We start from the raw sequence: 23,917 nt of genomic DNA on the forward strand, positions 1-23,917 counted from the left end.
GAGGTTAAACTGATATGTGAAATCAAAGGGAAACTCAGTGAATATTTAGTTAATCACATGGATTTTATGATGGTTTTAATAAAAAGCACAACTGAGGTAATGTTTGTAAGAATTTACATCCTATCTGGAATCATATTCAAATCTCTATATGCATGTGCTTGGCTTAAATTATGAATAAGGAAACCAAAATGTCTGCTACCCCCAACGCATTTCATACTGCCCCATAAATTCACAAGTGAAAAAAAATCTTTCCTTATTATCATTTCAGTGAGGAAAATAAATTAAAGGGTTAAATCAGAGTAAAAGCAATGACTTTGGTGGCTCCCGTGTGAAGTTGGGAAAATGCCCACACTGGAGATGGAGAAGACCTAATCCATTTTATCTTACTCAGAGTCATGCACATGATGGCTCATCCTCACTATTTTAAATTTTATTTATTTATTTATTTAAAAAGAGGGAAATAAAGAAAAAGAGGGAGAGAGAGAGAGACAGAAGTGTCATGCCAGGGCCTTCAGACAGTGCAAATGAACTCCAGACACGTGCGCCCCCTTGTGCACACGTTCCACCCTCAGCGCGCCCCCTTGTGCACATGCGCCACCCTAAGCACTTCCGTCACCATGCTTCTGCTTTACATGTCACTTGGAGATGCGAATATGTGTTTTTGGCTTCCCAGACAAGCACCTTAACTGCTAAGCCATCTCTCCAACCCTCACACTCACTTTTTAACCTGGGTGTTTGGAAGGACACGTGTCATTGCCAACATAATTCTCTTCATAATCATCCAGAGTTCAGAGTATTGGGAACTGAGGCAAATCTACTGCAGCCGTCCATCTCCCCACACTGACATCCCTATTCCTAGTTCCCCAGTCCCAAGGGCCCTTAGAGTGCTCCCATGGAAGTTACCAGAAAATGGAGAAGGAGCCCACCTGATGGAATAGGCAGAGGAGCAGGGCCCATGCAGTTCCATGAGCGTGTCCCACAGTGCAGGGGAGACAGGGAAGGAAGGGCAAGGGAAAGTGGGGCAAGGTGTTTTAATCTGGTTGACTTTTCCAGTTGCACGCGTGGTCTGCTCACTTCCTGCTTGTTTTCAGCCTCCCTGCCCGCTTTCCCTCTTCTAGTCCCCAAAGGCTTTAGGAGTTTGACCATTCTTCCTTAATATCTGCTATGCACATATATAGTAAGGCAGAGTTGCAGAAAGATCTGGCACAGTATCACATGGACCAAGAAAGGGCAGAAGTAAAAGTGTTTTGATAATATTAGTGGAGAACCTTGGGGTGTGCTCAAACGATAAAACTATCTCTGTGAGCTTAGTTTCAGTGGGAAGGAATATTGCATCACCAGTTATTATTATCACTGCTAGTCTTGGAACTGAATCTCGAGCCAACTTTGACAAAGCAGTTCTGCTACCTGAGTTCACCATCTGCCTTTGTTCCACTCTTCAGCCCTTAAATATCACCACACACAAGTTGGGAACAAGATTGATTCATCATGGGGTACAGAACTCTCTTCTTTGCACTGTCTTTTATTCTCTTTGCTTATTATATTCACATACCCATGCCGGAAGGCATTGATGATCACTGGAGACTGGCTGTCATAGATGCCACTATACAGATTGTTTCAAATCTGGTAATATTTCTCTTGGGCAATTGAGATACCTGGGTAGAAGTATATATGAAATTGCTTGCATTTAGTCCTTTGAAAGTGACTTTGATATCTATTGGTATAGACCAAGCAAATAATGTTATTGTTAACATGTTTACTTGAATATGTACAAAAGAGAGACAGATAAAATTATTGCTAAAAATCATATCTGAAGACCATATCTGTGTATTCTTCTGATGACTCAGGGTAAATGAAATAGTATTGTTTAACAGCAAAATTAGAGAATTATTACACAGCTTGAATATCATTTCTGACACTTTGAGGTAATCTGGTTTTATAAATTTTCTTAATACTTACATGCATATGTTAATTATAGTTTCAGATTTCTTGCACATTACTATTTTACTGCTTTAATAATTTTTTCTTTGTATATATCAAACTTTCTCTTCTCAGAAACTGTATATGTTCTCTGAGTTACTCAAGACCTGGGGGAACTTGTTTGAGGGTTACATTTATCAATAATAACTGTCAGACATTTCCTCACTTAATGATAGTAATGATGATGATCACATTATAAGTGATATACTTTAATTAAAATAAGATGCTTTTTTTCATACAGGAAGAAATCATGATAATCACTTTCTTTATTTTTATCAGATCTATTTAACAAGCACGTTTATGGAACACAGCTGGTTCTCCTACCTGCTTTGCAATGGTCTTTGTAAAATCCCATTTATGATATTACTCTTGAGAAAATTTGTTTTTTTTTTTAAAAGCAGTGATTATACTGCTATTAAATATATACCCTGATCTTGTCTTAGAGACCCATGAGGTATCTAAGGCCACAGCGTGCGATCTGCTGTGCTGTTATCTATCTACTTTTCTAAATAGCTGAATTGTTGCCTATGTGGATTGCCTAAGGAAAGGACACATTTCTCCTGCTAGACTCCTAAGCAATTTCTTCTAATGCTTGCTGAGTATTCTTGAACCACTTTTCCTCTACTCATTTCTTGTTCTTAAAATTTTATTTATTTATTTCCAAGGAGAGAAAGAGAGCAAAAGAAAGAATGTGAGAGAGACAGAGAGAGTAAATATGGGTACATCAGGGCCTCCTGCCACTGAAATGAACTCTAGATGCATTTGTCAATTTGTGAATCTGGCTTTAAGTGGGTACTGGGGAATCAAACCTGAGCTATCCTACTTTGCAAGAAAAAGACCTTTAATTGCTGAGTCATCTCTGCAGTTCCCTTCCCTACTGACTTCTAATGTTTTCTCTTGGTTTACTGGACAATAGAAGAAAAGAGGACGGAGAAAATGTTATTCTATAGAGGATCTGATGTCTTCCTAGAGTAGGTTATATAGCTTTGGTCTTCAAAGTGACCAAGATGAACCTCCTAATATGGATGAGAAAAGGAATTCTAGAAAGCAAGCACATGCAATTAGTTTATAAATTGGGAAATTAGCAATTAAACTGAGCCTAATTTCAGACTGTAATTTTTAATCAGTGTGTTATTTTTAAAATTTAATTTTAAATTTTCATAAGTAAAACTCAATCTTTTCCTTATATACTTTAACTCTTTTGACTTTTTAAAATTAAGAATATCCTTATATATTCTTTTATTAAGAACATACTTAATATGTGCTGATACCATCTTTTCCCTCCTCCCAGTCCCCCTTTGGCAGGGGGTCTTCCTCATTAGAGTTGCCATTGGGGTTGTGGGTCATGCATGGTTCTTGACAGTCAGTTGTTGGCAAGTTGAAATGCCTTTTGGTGTGACACCCTTACCTGTGTCTCTTAGAATCTTTCCACCAGCCCCTTACACAAAATTCTCTGAGCCTTACTGGGTGTATTTTATGTATGCTTCAGTGGTGAGCACTTAGGTGCCTCTGGACCTCTGCTTTGGTATGTGTTACGTGTCCTCAGCACATGTCTCTTTCTCACTGGTGCTGATAATCAGGCTCACCATGAACCTAGTCCTCTTGCTGGTCTCCCCACTTCCTCTGTGGTTTTGTCTGGGCCTTGACTGAGATGCATGGGGTGGTTTATCTCCTCTGGTCTTGGTATCTTCTGAAAAATAAGAACAGTTTCTCTAAAAGAGAGTGAAGTCAGCATAGGTTAAGTTGAATAAGTGTCATGAATTTAGGAAGAGTTTGATGGATGTAGCCCCTCTTTTAGAGAAGATTAGTAGAAGCTTGACATTAGAGAGCAAAATCTTTGTAGCCATAGGTTTCTGACCTGGTTCCCAGTTCTGGATATGGGTTCCTTTACACTGGGTAGATCTCTTACCCCATCATAAAGGCACTGGTTACCCATCAAGGCTGTGTGCCACCACTGCACTGGTGTGTACTTCTTGTCAGGCTTGGTTTCTGAGTGGCTTAGATCCCTGCTTGTTCATACCGTTGTTGGCCACTTTCCGACAGTAGCTCATGTAATGCTTTCCAGCACCAGATGGACTAATTTTCTGTAGACTGGCTCTTCTGGATTCTTCTATACAGTTCCTCCTATTTTTCCTTCCAGTAGTTGGAGAGTTTCAGGTTTTATATTGAGGTCTTTAATCCAATTTGAGTTGATTTTTATGTATGGTGAGATGAGTTGGTCTAGTTTCATTTTTCTACACGTGGTAACCTAATTTTTCCAGCACCATCTTTTGAAGATGCTTTCTTTCCTTCAGGATACATTATTGACGCCTTTGTCAAAGACCAAGTACCTATAGCTACTTGGCTTAAGGCCTGGGTTTTCAGTTCTTTTCAATGGCCCCATACTTCTGTTTTTATGTCATTACCACAGTTTTTTTTTTTTTTTTTTACTTTGGCTTTGTAATATATCTTTAGGTCAGTATGGTGATACTTCTAAAGATGTTTCTTTTGCTGAGTATATGTTTGGATATATGAGGCCTCCTGCCATTCCATAGGAATTTTGAGGTCATTTTTTCTATCTCTGTGAAGAAAAATGCTTGCATTTTTATTGTTATTGCATTAATTTTTATTACTTCTGGAGCATGGCTAACTTCACAATATTAATTCTACCTATTCAGGATTACATGAGGTTTTTCCTTCTGTTCAAGTCCTCCTCAACTATTTTCTTGAGTGCTTTTATGACTTCATTGCATAGGTCTTTCACATCCTAGGCTAGTGTTATTCCAAGGTATTTAATTTTTTGTAGTTATTGAAAGTGAAACATCCTCTCTGATTTCTTTCTCTGTATGTTTGTACTTTGCATATAGAAAGGCTACTGAGTTTTGTGTGTTAGTTTTATATCTTGCTACTTTGATGAAGGAATTAATTACCTTTAGAAATTTTGAGATGAAGACTTTCAGATTACTTATATACAGAATCACATCATATGAAAATAGGGCTAATTTGACTTCTTCCTTTCCAATTTTCAACACTATTTTTTCCTTTTCCTGTCCTATTGCTTAGGCTAGGATCTCTAGTACTATGTTGAAGAGCAGTGGTAACAGTAGGCACCCTGTCTTCTTCCCAGTCTCCATGGGAACTCTTCTGTCTTTCCTAATTAAGTATTATTTGGACTTTTAGTTGCTTTATGTGTGTCTTTTATTGTGTTGAGTTATTAACTGTTTAAGCCTATTCTCTTCAGCATTTTTGTTTGTTTGTTTTTCAAATTATGGTCTTGCTGTAGCCCAAGTTGACCTGGAATTCACTATGTAGTCTCAGGGTAGCCTTGAACTCACAGTGATCCTCCTACCTCCACCTCCTGAGTGCTGGGATTAAATTCATTTATTTCTTCCAGATTATCCAATTTTTTGAAGCAGAAGTTTTGGAAGTAAGTCCTGATGATTCTTACAATTACATTGTTGTTTGTTGTGACCTCCCTTTTTATTTCTTATTTTGTTATTTTGGGACTTCTATTTTTTTATTTGTCTTAATTGGCCAGATTTAGTGGTGAAGTGGATTTCTTGAATACAGCAGATAGAAGGGTCCATTTTTCTGATCCACTCTATTAACTTTTGTCTTTTGATGCCTGAGTTAAAACCATTGCTATTTAAGGTTGTAACTATGAAATTCAATTTAATCCCTTCCATGATGGAATGCTTTATGGTGTTTGGTACTTTCTTGTGCTTTGCAGTTTTTGAGCCTACTCAAGTTTTGTTTATTGAGATATTCTTGTAGGCTCTTGAGTTTGGTTGTTTGACTCTTCTATGTGGAGTGTTCTCTGAAGTATTCTCTGTATATTTGGCTTTGCATTCATATAATTATAAAGCTGACATTTTTCACGGGAAGTATACTTCTCACCATAAATTATAAGGATAATTTTGCTGGGTACAGTAGTTTGGGTTGGAAACCATAGTGGTTTTAGACTTTGAAATTTTCAATTCCAGGCACTTCTGGTTTTCAGAGTTTTCATTGTGCCTTGGAAAGTTTCTTCTTTGGTCCTGTCTGTTTGGTGTTCTGTGAGTTACTTGTAGCTGTATGGGCTTCTCTTAGAGATTGGGAAATTTTTCTTCAACAATTTTGTTGAATATGTTCTCTATACATCTGGCTTGGATTTCTTTCCCTTCTGGTATACCATGATCTTGATGCTTGGTTGTTTTAGTGTTACCCACATTTCCCTCCTATTTTGCTTGTATACTGTTTTGAACTTAGCTATTTTTTGATTTCTGATCAATTTCTTCTGTCTTATCTTCCAGCTCAGCAGTTATGACTTCCACATGAGTCACTCTGTTAGTGAAGGCTTCTGGAGAAAATTTTATAAGATCTATTTGATTTTCGTTTGATTTTTTTGCTCTCATCATGGCCATCTCATGAAGTACAATTTAATTTTGTGGTCTGAGTTTATTGATGCTTCTTGGGAATTCATTCTTACATTTGATCATGTCTTCATTAAGGTTAATCAGCTGGTTATTAAACTCCTCTATTTGTTGACTTACCTTCAATTCATTTATCTCTTATTAGAGGCTTCTGTGGTTTTGTTAAATTAAGTTAAGCTTGGTGACAAAAGCTGAGTGCTCTAAGAAATTATTCTGTTTAATTTCATTTATGTGATTGTTGGGTTTTTTTTTTTTGTTTGTTTGTTTTTGGTTTTTTTGGTCTACCCTTGTATGGGTAAAAATCTTATTTTATTGTGAAGGAAGCAAGTGTTCATCACTGGAGGATTTTCAGAGACTGCTGTTGTTGCTGTGCATACACCCTCTAGAGCAAGGGATCAGGGAGTCGGGAGCCCAGGAGCCACTCTGTCAGGAAGTCACTTCTCTAACTTTTAACACAGTGCTACAAGTGGAATGCAGATATACTATTGCCGCGGACTGACTCTCGGGGAGATCAGGACCGAGGGAGAACAAGGGCGAAGGCTCAAGGAGAACTCGGGATTCGGCGAGGAAATGACAGACAGACACACTCTAAGTTGAATATGCTGCTGCAATTTACTGAAGGTTTCATGAAGATTTTATACAGATTGAACAGGGAAACTTAGTAAGCCAACAAGTGATCTCAGAAATCATTAATCTAAACAATCTTAAGTATTGTTCTATTGTAAGCATACATGCAATGTTGATCAGGCAGGAACTGTACCCATTTTTTAAGAAGGACGCCTTGCATCATTGACCACAGCTTTACATGAATAGAAGCTTGGGGTAAGGGATGTAAGGTGAACAATAGGTTATTTATTTTTTATAAACCAAGCAGAGAGCCATCTCTTTCCACTTATAAGATTATTTATATAATCATCATATTCATTATAAAAGTGTTTCTATCCAAAAGACCACCAATATTTTAAGGTTGGTTTAATGTTTTCCAGGAATTCCTTTCTTTCTTGTCTAGAGTATAAGCACCAAGGCTTATGTGTCCTTGCTAAGCATTTCATAAATGGAAGAGAATGCCATAGCCTCCTTATTCCTTCATAATTCATTCATCTATTACCGAATTTATCATATCCTCCCTCATAGGGGAGTGGATCTAGGTAGTTCCCAGCTCTGGGAGTCTACTATCAGCCCTTGATCAAGTACTGAACATACCCCCCAGGAAGTTTCCTGGTGGGAAAGCCTAAGTTTTACAACTCCTTATCTGTAGAACTGTCATACTTCTAATGAACATTACCGATTAACATTTCTACTTTCACTTTCTCAGGATCAGTATTGTTCTAAAACATCATAAGCTGTTTCTACTTTACATCATCTAAAAACTGTTCTAGAGTTAATTTTTTATTCCTAGTAGAGTTATACATTTCCTCCATTGCCCTAATCATAGGAGGGGCACATTCAATACTCAAATTGTTTTTTGTACTCTGATTGCGTGCATGATTAATAGTAAGCGTAGCGTAGAAACTAGCTGTTCTTTGACAAACAACTAGAAGGAAGCAGGAGAGAAACAGAACGCAGAAAACAGCTCATTGGCGCCAGCAATTAGGTCGTCGTGACTTCATGGGCAGCAGGAACCTTTACAGTAACTGACTACCAAGGGGTCACCGGGGGCATCCCTCCGAGGAGTGCTGGCCCTCTGTCCTCAGCTCTCTTCCAGTGCAGAAGCATCTCTGCTTGCTACACAGGCGAGGTCGCCGTGGACGTAGCATACTATGAGGGCCCATATGTTCAAGGATTGTCCCCCAATGCATGCTGCTTCTTTATTATTTATTTATTTATGTGTGTGAGAGAGAACAAGGCAGAGGAAGAGAGAAAGAGACAGAATGAGTACGCCAGGGCATCCAGCCACTGCAAACAAAATCCAGATGCATATGCCACCTGTGAATTTGGCTTGTGTGGGTCCTGGAGGACTGAACCTGTCAGGCTTTGCAGGCAAGCGCCTTAACCACTAAACTACCTCTTCAGCCCCTATGCTACTTTTGAGGGACAGTAAAACTAAATAATTACGCCCTGTTCATTCTTTACCATTTGACTTGAGAAGGTGTTGGAGTTAGAAAAAGGATTTATTTGAAAAGCTAGAAAAACAATGAGGTAGACCCTACCACCATCCAAGACCATGCTATCTAGGGGTTACAGATCAAAAACTCATGTAGGTGGATGTGGTGGTTCGTGCTGTTAACCCCAGCAGAGGTAGGAGGATTGCTGAGTTCAAGGCTAGCCAGTGCCTCAAAATGAGTTTCAGGCAATCCTTGGCTTGATTGAGTCCCTACTTAAAACAAACAAAAGCATCTCATATAGAATATTCTGGGAAAATTATCAGATAGGTAAGAAGGAGGATGATTATTAATTTTGAGTGGTTTGCTTTGCTGATGAATAAGATATTGTCACTTTTTTTTTCTATAAGCCTAAAAAAATGTACAAGTGACAAACTCTTATCTACTGTTTTTGTGTCCTTTTTTAAAACACAGTGTTTTCCTTAATTTCACTGAAATATATGTGTGTGTGTGTGTGTGTGTGTGTGTGTGTGTATATATATATATATATATATATATATATATATATATATTTTTTTTTTTTTTTTTTTTTTTTTTTTTTTAGGTAGGGTTTTACTCTAGTCCAGGCTGACCTGGAATTCATCATGTAGTCTCAGGGTGGCCTCAAACTCACAGCAATCCTCCTACCTCTGCCTCTCAAGTGCTGGGATTAAAGGCGTGCACCATTATGCCACTGTGGGTTCTTGAATGTGATCACCCTAGTCTCACAGACAGCGTTTAAGCACTCCTCCCCATTCATTGGCTTTTACATCCTTTCATTTTCTTCATGGTTGGCTATATAAAAGCCCATTGAGCCCATGTGTCACATCTTTATCCATTCATTTTTTTGGTGGATATCTAGGCTATGTCCATATCCTACTAAGTACAGATATTGTAGCAATAGACAAGGATGTACAAAATATCTCTATCAGGACTGATACTTATTTTGGTATATATTGTTTGCTATAATGGCTGCAGCAGTTCCCATATCTTCCAACAATAACTTTTCCTCTCAGCTTACATCCTTGCTAGAATTTGTGGCCATTACTTTTCTTGGTGTTAGGTATTCTGCCTCCAGGGAGATGAAATTTTAGAGTAGTTCTAATTCACATTTCCATAATTACCGTGGATGTTTAATGCTATTAAAAATGTTTGTTTATCACTTGGAGTCGGGCGTGGTGGCGCACGCCTTTAATCCCAGCACATGGGAGGCAGAGTTAGGAGGATTAGCATGAGTTCAAGGCCACCCTGAGAATACAGAGTGAATTCCAGGTCAGCCTGGGCTACAGTGGGACCCTACCTCAATAAACCAAAAAAAAGATAAATAAATTATCACTTGTGATTTTTCTTTTGAGACTTTTAGCTTTAATTCATTAGATATTTATTTATTTATTTGTGTTTGGAGGAGGTTGAATTGATGTAGTTCCTTATATAATTCAGATGATAACTCCCTGCCTAAAATCAAGGTGAAAATATTCTCTTCCATACTTAGGATTTTTTTTTAAACTCTTTTAGTAGGGTCTTTTGCTATTCAGAAGCTTTGTAATCCCCAGTTGCCAATATTTAGGATTACTTCCTGTGCATTTGCAGAAAGTTCTTACTTATGCCTGTCTTGAAACACTTTCCTTTTTTTTCTCTAGAAGTTTCAGTACCTCAGGTGTGCTTTTTGTGTCTGTGTGTATGTGTGTGCTGGAGTGTGCATATGGAGACTTGGTGAGAACTTCAGGTGTCCTTCTCTATTGCTCATCTATGCACTTCCTTGACACAGGGTCTGTCCCTCTGCATGGAGAGCCATTTTGGTTGTTAAGCCCCAAGGCTCTCCAGTCTCTTCATGCTGTGGATGGAGGTTATACGCCTGTGTGGTCAGACACTGCTTTTAATGTGGGCTTGGGGAGTCAACCTTGAATAGCCAAAGGCCCTCCCAGATCCTCAAGCTTATGTGGCAAATGCTCTCAACTGCTGAGTCATCTCTTTAGCCTGATTACAGGTGTTTTTTTTTTTTTTTTTTTTTTTTTTTTTTAATAAGGCCTTCACTCCTTTATCAATTGGCTTTTGTGGAAGGTGAGAGATATGAATCTGATTTTATCCTTCTTCATGTGAACACCCAGTTTTACCAGTTCCATTTGTTGATAAGGTTGTCTTTTTTTTAGTGTAGTTTTGATACGTTTGTATTAAAAAAAAAAAAAACTTTGGGTAGACAAAGCTACATGTTTCTATTTCTACATCTCCTTCATATTCTATTGTATACATTGTATCCTGTATATATGTATATCCATATACATATATATACACATATAAATATATACATATATTTATATATTATATATTAATATATATATATATATGTATATATATATATTTGGTGTGAGTGTGTGTGTATGTGTGTGTGTGGCAGTACCATGCACTTTGTCCTTATGACTGTGACATTCATTGTTAGCTTGAGAGGACCTAAAATTAAGGGTGAGAGGTTACCTAGATTAGATTAGCCTCTAGGCATTCTGTGCAGGATTATTTTGATTAGATTACTTGGGATGGGAAAGCTCACCATAAATGTGGGTAGCATTATTCACGGCACAGGGTCCTGGACCACGAGAGGAGAGATCTGGCTGAGGACCAGCACTCACCATTCTGCTTCCTCTCTTTGGACTTAATATGACCAGTTATGTTTCCTCTCATAATGGACTGTCACCAGGAACTGTAAACTGAAATAAACTCTTCCAATCCAACATCTCTTTATCATATAAATAACTTATTTGACAGAGAGAAAGGGGGACGGAGGGAGAGAGAGGGGGGAGGGGGAGAATAGGTGTGTTAGGAAGCTAGCCATTGCAAAAAAACCCTCCAAATATATGTGCCACCTTGTGCATCTGGCTAACATGGGTCCTGGGGAATTGAACCTGGGTCCTTTGTCTTTGCAGGCAAATGTCTTAACCACTAAGCCATCTCTCCAGCCCATTGTCAGAGGTTTTGTCCTAGAAGGGGGAAGGTCAGTAATGCAATGACTTTGCAGCACAATTTCAGATCATGTATTGGGCCAACACCTACAGGGTTTTCCTCTGCTTAGAATTAATTGCTTTGTTACTGAGGGTCATTTGCATTTTTATATAAATTTTCAAATTCATTTTATTAGTTCTGTGAAGAATGTCATTGAAATTCAATGGGTATTGTGCTAAATCAATATTTCCTTTGCTAATATGGCCGGATGCACAATATGATTTCTACCACCACAAGAGGATTTTCATTGTGTAATGTCTCCTTCAAATTTTTTCCTTTAAAAATTGTTTTCATTTTCTTATTTATAAGAGACAAAGAAAGAGTTGAAAGAGAAGGAGAGAGAGGGTGACAGAGAGAGAGAAAGAGAAAGGGGGAGAAAGAATGTGCTTGCCAAAGCTTCTAGCCACTGCCAATGAACGTTAGAGCCATGTACCACCACTTGCCTCTGGCTTATGTTGGAAGTGGGGAATTGAACCTCGGTCCTTAATCTCAACAGGCAAGCACTTTAACTGTTAAGCCAAGACTCTAGCCCTTCAACTTCTTTTATCAGTATATGAAAGGTTTTATTACATGGATCTTCCATGCCTTGTTTAGGTATTGTTTGTAGGTATTGACATTTTAGAAGCTATTGTGCATGGGATATTTTTCCCAATTTCTTTCTTAACATGTTTATTATTGGTATATAGAAAAGCTTCTTATTTTCATGTGTTGGTTTCATGTCCTAAAATTCATGGACAATACTTATGAGATCTGTAAGTTTTCTCATGTAATCTGAAGGATCTTTAAAGTCCAGAATCATGTCATTTGTAAATAAGGTATCCATAGCACAGTCTTGTTTATTTTCCAGAGTTCTCTTCTAAGAGCTAAAGATAAGTGTGGTTTGCGAATTAGATGTGACTTGCTGCTTCAAAGATGCTTGATATATATGTTTCTGTATGTATACATGCATTTCTACATACATATGTATATGTATATATTTTAAGTGAACATTTAATATTATTTTTATCACTTAAAAGTACCAACATGACAAAATAGAAGCTCTAAGACTATGATATGAATAGCTCCTGTCACTTTGGAAAGATTACGCTTTATTCAACCATTATTTTAATCATAGAATCGTTCTGAATTCTTCTAAGACTTGGTTTTATTTAAATCTTTTAGTTTATTTTAAATACATTGTAGCAGTTAGCTCTATCAAGAGGAACATAGTTATGATGGCCTATAAAATGAAATTATACCTTGTTTTGCCAGGTACTAGCTCTCTAATCTCTGTCAGCAACTTCATCTGTCAGATATCTGTACTGTTATCAAAGTAGATGATTATATGATCGCTAATACTTATTCAAATCTGAGCACCCTCAGAAAAATTTAATGGCACATGCTATGGAACATTTCAGTGCCAGAAATTGTTATTGGATTCCTTCAATTGAACTAGTCAGTAACATGCTGGAAAACTCATGAGAGACACTGAAAACTACTTCATTTCAATGATATAAATTAAAAATAACTTTTATCCTCCTCTTATTTAGTGAGAAAATAGGAGCTATTTTATATCTGAGAAAATGGGAACTTGACTAGTACTAGGGTGTATTTTATATTATTATAATACATAGTATCTTGGTGACATTTACAATTTTATCTAAATTAAGTAATCAACAAAATAAAATGAAATACTGGGAATATGAATACAGATAAAGGAGAATAAAAAGTTTTTTTTTAAATAGCTTTACAGGTAAAACTATAAGAAAGAAGAAACTAGAGCAATGCAAAATATGGTGTCAGAAAATGATAGCTTTTTATGAGAATAGTTTTATTTTCACACCCTGGAAATTTCTTTAGTGACAACAGCTCAAGACTTCTCAAATGTCACTAACAACGTGTGTGTTAGTAGGGGCACCATGATGTCTACAAATGATGATATTATTTTCTCTTCTCCTGCCATTAGCAATTATGTGAATTAAGTGTTATTAATACTAAAAGTCATGCTTTAAATTTTGCTTTGTATTGATAGGCTAAGTTAACTGAAGAAATAGGTCTTATGAAATATGTTGAATTCCTTAGAAGAACAATGAGTCTGCACCTTACAAACCCAATTTCAGATGAAAACCTTACAGTGATTGATGTGGACTTCGGGGACATCCCTGTTCGCCTGTACTTGCCTAAAAGGACATCAGAGAGACAGAGACCTGCTGTGATTTACTTTCATGGTGGTGCTTATGTAATGTCAAGTTGTAGTAAGTGCATTTATTTTATTCTTTGTTTTACATTATATATTCATACCTATATTGTAATATATCGTGTACATATAAAATGAAGATTTTTCAATAGGGCTATATTTTGATTATCTTAGCATAGATATATTGGACTAAATTATGGTTCATAATTATTATATTATATACAGTTTGTCCAACAAAGTAATCACATACAGGTTTGTGTTTTGTTAGGCAAGCTTCACTGTTAAATAAACAAATTGATAGCATAGACTGGGAAGTGCAAAGAGTATACTTGAATTTTACTTTAAAATTACCAAAGCATGTGACTTCAGGTTCAGGAAAAATACTGAAATTAATTGATAGTTCAAATGTTTAATCAGGAATAATACACACACACACACACACATACACACACATGAACATTTATTCAAATGTACACTCCTATGCAATTGTAATGTGGAGGTTGAGAATCCAAAATTTTAATTTTTGGATATAAAAATAAATTTGAAATACAGCTGAGAAAGAGTCCCTCCCTTAAAACATATATATTCTGGTCTGCTATTTGAGGTGATTACATGAGTTTTAGAGTAATTAAGTATGCACACACACACACACACACACACACACACACTGTCTTTAGAGTATTGTTGATTTTTATGGAGTCTTTCCACAGCAGGGTGTCAGGATGTTCATGTTCTTAAAAGGTATAAACACCAAGAAATAATGCTCCTTTCCTCAAAGAACTGCCAGCTTAGCTATTGTATCCATTATTTTGGCCCCATGGTCTGTTAACATTTCTAAATAAGAAGACATACAGTTCACCAACTTCCATTCTGCTTAGCATGCCCATTCTTGGGATGGGTTTAATCATCACACCTTTCGCAGTAAGGAAACAAGGACTTCAAGCAGTATTCTTCAAGTCCTATTATGAGTAAGTAGAGAAAGCAGCAACCCAGCTTAGACTTCCCAGCAAAACACCCAGGTTTCATGGTCACATTACTGCTGAACAGTGCCACCATGCTGTGATGGTGGCTTAAGTGTGTGGTCTATGATAGTCCTTATTCAACCCAAAGGCATGTCTACATTTTCAGCACTCTGTCCAAGCCTTCCTTCTCCCCCTAGGACATAAGTCCACGCATTCAACATCTCTTCATTTCCTTTGCCTTCCTCATGTTCTACTCATAATTTCTTTAAATTTACCAGCACCATATCAATACTTCTTTGATTTCTTTTAGCTTGTATTCTAGAAAAGGCTTTTGTGTTGCTATTTGACCAAGTTTACTCTCCCTACACTGCCCAGGTTCATATTTTCTCCCCCCTCATCAAATGATTTTTTCTGTTGTTTTTTTGAGGTAGGGTCTCACTCTGGTCCAGGCTGACCTGTAATTAACTATGTAGTTTCAGAGTGGCCTCAAACTCTTGGCAATCCTCCTACCTCTGCCACCCGAGTGCTAGGATTAAAGGCATGCACCACCACGTCCTGCTCTTTTTTCTCTAAGTTGAGATATTAAGAATTTTATTTGTTTGTAACCAGATATACAAAAAATACACATACACTCACAGAGATAGAGATGGAGAGAGATAGCTAGAGAGAGAGAGATGCAGAGGGACAGAGAAAAAGTATTTGGGTACCCCAGGGCCTCCAGTCACTGCAAACAGCTTCCACGCCCATGCAGTACTCTCGACATCTGACTTATGTGGGTACTGGGGAATCTAACTTGGTCTGTTGGGATTTGCAGGTGAAGACCTTAACTGTGGAGACATCTCTCCAACTCCATCAACTGATTTTCAAAGAAATATTTATTTATTTATTTATTTGAGAGAGAGAGGGGAGGGAGGAAGGGTGGGAGAATGGGCACACCAGAGCCTCCTGGCACTGTAGACGAAGTCCAGATACACATACCACCTTATGCATCTGGCTTTACATGGACACTGGAAAACCAAAACATAGCTCCCGTCTTTTTCTTTTATTCCAGAGTTGTCAGGCTACGACTTCCTGAACCGATGGACAGCAACGAAGCTTGACGCTGTGGTTGTGGGAGTGGAGTAAGACCATGGTTGATTTTCTGTAGCTCCGCACTCCTTGCCCTCGTGGTATAGGTATCCTGATCAAAGCACATGACCCAACCATCCCAAGCGACTGTGTCCCAGGGATGTTGTGGTTTTCATTAACCTTCTCTTCAGCAGTACAGTGTCAGCGAGTCCACAAAAGGGTTGTGTTTTACTCTCTTCACTGTGGACTCATGAGAGGCACAGAGGGGTGAGAATCTTTGCCGACAGCATCATGATGCCTCTAGGAGTATAAAACAGGGGTTGCAGAGGACCTTATTTGTACCTAGAAAAGCATGCCCATTATCCCTTTTGGATAGTGGGTTTAATTTGAGTTGGTAATTTAAAAAAAAATTGCAGGCTAATGTTCTTCTTGGTTCCAGTAAGGTTAGATGACCAATGCTAAGACCAGTTGAAGATCTCAAGTTATTTCTAATTTATAACAATAAGGATGGTCTCCATTTCTCCTTCCATTTTAACCAATCTAAGACATGATCATTTTAAAAATGTATTTTAAATGGTATCACATTTAGTCACTGGTTTAAATATTTCAAATTATTTAAGTGTTTTGTTTTTTTTTATCCTTAAGGACATTTATATTTATATTTTGAAATGTCACTTTGTTTAGACTTTTTTAAAAAAATTGGTTTTATTTACTAGAGAGAGAGAGAGAGAGAGAAAGAGAGAGAGAGAATGGATATTCCAGGGACTTCAGCTGCTGCAAAGGAACTCCAGACCCATGTGCCACCTTGTATATCTGGCTTATGTGGGTCCTGGAGAAGTATACCTGAATCTTTCGTCTTTGTTCCTTAGTGGCTAAGCCATATCTCTAGCTCTGTTTAGATTTTTAAAATGACCTTTTAAAGGGTTTTAGGCACTAATTGCATTGTGAAACATTGCCGGGGCTCTCAAGAGTCTTGAGCAACAAATACTAATATATCTCCCCAGACCCACAGAATATATTTCTCTCTCCCTTTCTTTCTCCCTTCCTCCCTCCCTTCCTTCCTTCCTTCCTTCCTTCCTTCCTTCCTTCCTTCCTTCCTTCCTTCCTTCCTTCCTTCCTTCCTTCCTTCCTTTCTCTCTCTCTCTCTCTCTGTCTCTCTCTGTCTGTGGGTACAGGAAGTCAAACGATAATGTTGAGTGGCTATTCTACCCTTCCATTTTTGTTTGATATAGGCTACTTCATTTTTCATTAGGAGAGCTGGTCTGACCCTTTCCAAGACAGTCTCCTGTCTCTACCTCACCTTTCACCCCAGGTTTGCATGGGAATTACAACCTGGTATGGAAGTGTCCATGTTTACATGGATCCTGAGCATATTACCTCAGTACTCCTGTTGGTGCATGTGTCGCTTTATCCACTAAACTGGCTCTCCAGCCCCAGAATCTACATCTTAGCTCAAAAAGACTGTTATTATGAAGTCCAGGTTTATTTGTTGATATTAAATTTTCAAAGAAAAGTCAAATTTAACCAGTGGATCTGTTGGTTTACAGATTCTTGAATCTAGATCATCTAGATCTATGTTTCCATGCTTATATCTATCCTCTGTATCTATCTTTATCTAAAGTTTAGTCACAAATGTGTTCTGCCCTTCATTTGTTTTGTTTTTCCCTTTAAGATACAGACTTGCTCCAAAATATCTATTCCCAGTCGCCATTGAAGATTCGATTTCCGTGGTCAAGTTCTTTTTGCAGGCTAAAGTTCTTGCAAAATATGGAGTCGATCCGGCTCGCATCTGCTTCTCAGGGGATAGTTCTGGAGGAACATTGGCAGCAGCAGTGTCTCTCGTGGTATGTTACAGATGTCACATTGGTTTGGAACCTGCACACAAGGGGTTCAAACGCAAATATCACTACTTTTGTTGTTATGTTTGCATCTGTTCTATACTGGAATCCTTGAACTATAAAACAAACTAGTGTCTATATTTCTGCATGAACTTGGATTCACTTGTGCTCTAATCGTATCAAGTGAACAACTCTGCTGTGATTCTACTTCCGTTGGTAGTAGGGATTGAACTCAGGGCCTTGTGAATGTCAGATAAGTAAGAGCTCTACCAGTGATCTTACATTCCCAGCCTGCTACTCCTTTTATTAACGTTGTGTTTTGAGACAGGGCCTTGACAAGAAGTTTCCCAGGCTGGATTTGCACTTGCTCTGTAGCCTGGGTAGGCCTTGAATTTCCAATCCTCCTTCATTAGTAGTAACCCAATTAGGTGGAATTATACGACTTGTCATCAGGCCTGGCTTACCTTCATTTTACGTAAAGATTATTGCAAAGTCTGAGAGTTACCATCTAATATGTTCTTAATCTTTGCTGGTTGTTGATGGCTACATTATAAAAAGTACTAAGAATTTGGTGTCATTCCTTTTGATGTGTGTGTTCATTTCTTGTGTTATAACTGTGAGTAAATACCTGAGCAGAAGCAATTTAAGGGAAGGAAGGGGCGATTGTAGCTCATGCTGACAAGGTGTAGTCAGTGACGCAGGGATGGCATGGGGATGGCTGGGCAGCAGGAGGGCCGTCTCCCTAGACAGGAAGCAGAGAGACATGGAGGCTAATGCTTAGCTCCTTCTCTTAGCTGCTCCTTTTGATTCTGCTGAAGCCTCCAGCCGCCTCATTCAGGGAGGGTCTTTATCTGTCAGTTAATTCATCTGAAATGTCCTCTCAGACCCATCACAGAGCTATGCTTCCGTTGTCTACATGCATAAGTCATGCCTTCAAAATTAGTTTAGGAATCACATTAGCACAATGCGGGACCATCCTTTAAATTGTACAGACTGACCCACAGGGATGAGGTGGTTGAGGTCTCCAGAGAACGCAGAAGGAGCTATGGCGGCCCTGTGTTTCTCATGGCCGTGATTTTCCTTGTAAGTGGCTGCTTCAGGGGCTTAGCCTGAGCAAGGAGAATACCACAGGTTCTGGGTGGCTCATGCTTCTGTATCTGATGCAAGTTCTGGAGCCGGTGGACAGCAGTTAGAGGCTACATGGGGTTGCTCCATGGGCAGCACACTGCGTCTCCTTCATGTGAAACTGGAATGACACAGTGTGCTTGTGTTATAATTGTAATGCACTGAGAAGCTTCAGAAGGAGGAAGGGCGGTCGTGAACATCATATGGTTTCTTTATATGCTCCTTTACCTGGAAATTATTTGTTAAACACTGTCAGTTTTTCCAAACAGAACCTACCCACTCTCTTTTTAAAACTTCTATCTCAGTTATCATTTGTTTTGAAGGAATAATAAGCTGAATTCAAGAAAATGTTTCCATTAGGGTGCCACAAGGTGAGATGCACAGGTCCTCACACTGTATCCCAGGCTGCTCTAGCATCCCCTGGGGGATGTGTAGCTAAGTACATCTGGTTCTGTGTTTCCCTGTGCATCCTTGAGGTGCTGGTATTGTTAAAGTGCGATGCAGGCACACACTTCAAATAGCGGCTCTTTTCAAATCAGTCTCTTTTTTCAGGTTACAAAGATATTATCCTACCATTCTGTTTCAAGTGTAGGAAGCGGAAAAACTATTAATTAATTCTTCCATTCATTTTACTATTTGTTATATATACCGTGCATCTTCAATATATTTAATATTTTTCTATATGTAACTATACAATATATACTACATATTAATAAGTATTTTTCCAATATGATACAAACATTGTGTCAAATAAAATTCATATGATACATATTTTCAGTGGCTTTAAGAACAGATGATAGGATGATGAGCAGGTACTTAGATAAAGATAACAGATGGATGGATGAAAAGACAGATAGTTATATATTGTGATGGCTCTGACAATGTTGGTAGGTAAATTAAAAATTTAGACCAGGAAGGAGTAAAGATAGACCACTTTGCACCTAGTACTGGATATAGTATTAAGGCATGATTCTACTAATCATTAATTAATTTGTAATGAGAGAGAGAAAGAGAGAGAGAGAGAGAGAGAGAGAGAGAGGGAGAGAGAGAGAGGGAGGGAGGGGGAGGGAGGGAGGAAGATAGAAGAGAGACAGGCAGAGAGAATGGGTACTCTGTGGCCTCCAGCCACTGCAAATGAACTTCAGGTGCATGTGCTATTTTGTGTACACGATTTTATATGGGTTGTGGGATATAGAACCTGAGTCATTAGGCTTTGCAGGCAAGCACCTTTACTTCTCAGTCATCTCTCCTGTCTCCTTATTATAGTTTTTTTTTTTTTTTAAGAGGGCCAAGAAGAGAGAGAGAGAGAGAATTTTAGTGCCATGGCCTCAGCCATTTCAGTCAAACTCTAGATGCTTGCATCCTCCAGTGGGCATGTGTGACCTTGAGCTAGCCTCACCTTTGAGCCTCTGGCTTACATGGAATCTGGAGAGTTGATCATGGGTCCTTAGGCTTGGTAGTCAAGTGCTTTAACTGCTAAGCTATCTCTTCAGCACCTTATTATAGTTTTAAACATAAACTGGGAATGAAAGAAAGATTGAAATTGAAGTGGACTGCTCTGTGAGTTCAGGTAAGGAATTGATTCTTTTGATTAGGTTTATTTTCATGAACAAACAGATCTGAAAATATTTATGTAGAAAATGAATTCTGTGATAAGATAAATGGACTGGTAATTTGGTGGTTATGGCCAGTATAGAAAGACTAACTTTGGACAACTTAATCCACCATTTTATTGATGAAGGCTGAATTTGACCTATGTTTTGCAGAAAGAGAAAATTAAAGGCTAGATCAACAGATAACGTAAGGGTTTTTTAAAGAATTATTAGGACTGAAATATTTGTAACAAAATTAAACATTTCATTTAAATTGATTATTTATTTCAAAACAGAGAGAAAGAGAAAAAAAAAGATAGAGTGAGAATGAACACCATGGCCTTTTGCCACTGCAAACCCAATCCAGACATATGTGCAACATGGTACATGTGTTTATGCAAGGGCGCTGGGGAATCAACCTTGGCCATCAAGCTTTACAAGGAAGTGTCTTTGACCACTGTGCATTCTCCCCAGCCACTTCACTTATCTGGTAGAAAGTGTGTGGACTTTTGTCATTCCTACAGAGAAAGTCATTACTATTGCCTCCCCCCTAAAATACCCATGGATTTCACTTAGTTTCTTCCTCTCTGCTGCAATGAGTCTCTGAGAGGCGGAGCTGGTGGCACCATCTCAGTGTGCCTCAGTCATTGGCAGCGGATGGGGTGCGAGCTCACCTTTGGGGACCACTCCTGCTGACACTTGCTTGGAGCAGATAGAGGCCAGGGTCTCTGCCTCCACTTTGTTGCTGTGGTCATTGTTGTGACTTCCTCCTCACCTTCAGAGGTGGTCACTTTACTTCAGAAATGACCATTCAAGCACATAGGAAGGATCAGGAGCCTGGGGAGTGTTTCCTAAGAGAAGGTTTACTTCTGTATTTTCTGAATTTATAGGACTTTGGAGATTGGGTGTGCAAGTTGGAATTGGTGACACATGTTTTCCTAGTGATGTGCTTTGGAGATTGCCACCAAACACTTCATTTTTCACAAGTCAGCTGCTTTGATGAGGGAATGTCCTTGAGTTTGCTCTGCAGATCCTGACATTTCCTGGGGGACGGCAGCAGATACAGGCATCTGTGTGGAAGGCTTTGTTCTAGAAGCTGGTGTGTAGGTTAGGTCATTACCCCTAAAGGAGACTAATCATAGTTTGCCAGATGTAGAAGAGAAAAGAGAAGTTATCTGACACCGATGTCCTGGTACATTTCTGCTAAGAGATGTAATACACATAAAATGTTCCACATCTTTTTCTCCTCTTCTATACTAGAAAAGGTATATATTAGGAATACTTCCTTTAAATTGACCCATTTTCTTTTGAGTTTAGTTAATACATGAGGACTGGCATTCATATATTATTGTTATATTAGTTGATTATTCTCATTTAAATTACTTTATGACAAAAAATATTTTAAACAAACCAGGTTGGCAGGTTGAGAGAGGAGGATAGCAAGTTCCAGGCCAGCCTGAGATGCAAAACAAGACCCTGTCTCACAAAAAGAAAACATAAAAAATTATTTTAAACATGGATGTCATGCCACCTCACTGGGAATGTCATAACTGTGTTTTTGTTTGCTAGTCCCATGTGGACACATGTATAAATATGCACATCATGTCTTTATGGATTTAAGTGAAATGGCAAGATTTATGTCTTTAAAGTATAAGTATTACAGGAATAGCTGATTATTGTTTCAATTTTATAAGTTCATTTATAGAACTCCTCCTCATTTCTTGAAAGCCATCCACATTGACATTTATTATCTATTTTTCAGCTACAGAATGATCCAAAATTTAAACACAAAATTAAGGCTCAAGCCTTAATTTACCCTGGCCTTCAGATAATTGATACCTTCATGCCTTCTCATAAATTATATCAGCATGGTCCTCTTCTATCACGGGAGATGACATTTCGATTGCTGACCCCTTATATGGCTGATGACAACATACTCTACAAGGCAATTTTGAACAACCAACACATGCCTGAAGGGTCAAGGCATGTCTTCAAGTTTGTCAACTGGAGTACCTTTCTTCCTGAAAAGTATAAAAAGAATCAAGTTTATACTGAACCAATTCTGGGAAAACTAAATGCTTCATATCCAGCCCTTCTGGATAGCAGGATGTCCCCTTTGCTGGCCACTGATGCCCAGTTACGGAATTTGCAGTTAACTTACATGCTCACTTGTGAGCATGATCTTCTTAGAGATGATGGGCTTATTTATGTTGCACGACTTAGAAAAGTTGGGGTTCAGGTTACTCATGAACATCTAGAGAATGGGTACCATGGAGCTCTGTCCTTTGCAACTGCACCATTTAATTTGAAACTAGCCTTGAAAATCAGAGATATGTATATTACCTGGTTAAAAAACAATCTATAAATATATGGCATACATACCTATGTAGTTGTTTCATCAGTAAGGCAATTTGAAGCTTCATTCTGAATTATTGTGAATGTAATAGACAGATAATGATTAAAGTTTTGGATGTATCCAAGATTGAATTAAAATGAAGATTATTATTTGCATTTTGAGGAAGTTACTTAATTTTCCTAACATTCAGCAGTGATAAAATGAAGGTATTCACTTGGTTATTTCCACTAAGTGACACTTAGTGTACTTGATGAGCTCTATGTATTTCACAGCACTGGTGCATTGATAAAATGGGAGCAGGAGCTGGGGGATGACTCAGTTGTTAAAGATGCTGGCCAGCAAAACCTGTGGCCTAAGTTGAATTCCCCACCCACCCAAGTAAAGTCAGATATTCATTCTTTTGCAGTGACAAGATACCTTGGCATGCACACACCACACACACACACACATACACAAACACACTAAATTAAGCTAAAAAATGAAAGTGTAAAGCATAGTTATAGGCAAACAAAAACATGACAGATTCCAGATGTAACTCGATATGAATGGTTAGTCACACCAAAGTAGCACTGGTATAAAGGTGACCAGTATAGATATTGTAGTCATACTTTTCAATTATATTCTGTCCATATGTTAGTTGGGGCTGCTCGCTGTAATTAGATTTCAAATTTATTTCTTACCAAACCTGCATATTCAACTTGAAGGAACATATGTGAAGTGCATTCATAGCTATACGGTGAGAAGCTACTGAGCCAACTGTCCATTGCAATTCAAAACATGTGAACTTTTGGATGATTTGCTAGAAATGGCACAGCTGGGAAGATCTCAAAGATGATGATCTCCAGGTGTTCCTTGTGAGGGGATCACACTCCATCAGCCCACACCGACCCCACAACTCAAATGATTTCCATGGGAATGCTTTGAGAACAATGTCTCATTTTTGGTGTGGCCTGTGATGCTAATATTTGTGTAGCATTGTTTTCCATGTTTTGTGTGTTTTCTTCAAGTAGAATAAATTGGAGAAAATGAAAGCTCAAGTGTGTTTGGTGAGTTTGGTTGATAAACCAGTACCCAACACCCAATCACAGACTGTTTGTTTTGTCAACAACTTGACCTTTTGCTTTTTGGATATCTTATCAATAATCTTCTCAGTTTTCTTTTAATAGATTTCCTTTCCTTTCTTTTCCTTTCCTTTCCTTTCCTTTCCTTTCCTTTCCTTTCCTTTCCTTTCCTTTCCTTTCCTTTCCTTTCCTTTCCTTTCCTTTCCTTTCCTTTCCTTTCCTTTCCTTTCCTTTCCTTTCCTTTCCTTTTCTTTGGTTCCCACCTGAAATAGATGGTAACTTCCTATTTATGA

General features: G+C 38.2%; 1 protein-coding gene across 1 annotated transcript; it reads left to right on the top strand.

The window, feature by feature from the left end:
* The first annotated feature begins 1,488 nt into the window (after window positions 1-1,488).
* LOC101608693 (arylacetamide deacetylase-like 2) lies at window positions 1,489-22,572 on the top strand. The gene is made up of 5 exons (XM_004655913.2): window positions 1,489-1,626; window positions 13,458-13,680; window positions 15,636-15,705; window positions 17,325-17,496; window positions 21,970-22,572. The coding sequence occupies exons 1-5, from the start codon at window positions 1,489-1,491 to the stop codon at window positions 22,570-22,572; spliced, it is 1,206 nt and encodes a 401-aa protein (XP_004655970.2).
* The last annotated feature ends 1,345 nt before the right edge of the window (window positions 22,573-23,917 follow it).

Source organism: Jaculus jaculus, chromosome 12 (genome assembly GCF_020740685.1).
Source record: "Jaculus jaculus isolate mJacJac1 chromosome 12, mJacJac1.mat.Y.cur, whole genome shotgun sequence".
In the NCBI taxonomy this organism is placed as follows: domain Eukaryota; kingdom Metazoa; phylum Chordata; class Mammalia; order Rodentia; family Dipodidae; genus Jaculus; species Jaculus jaculus.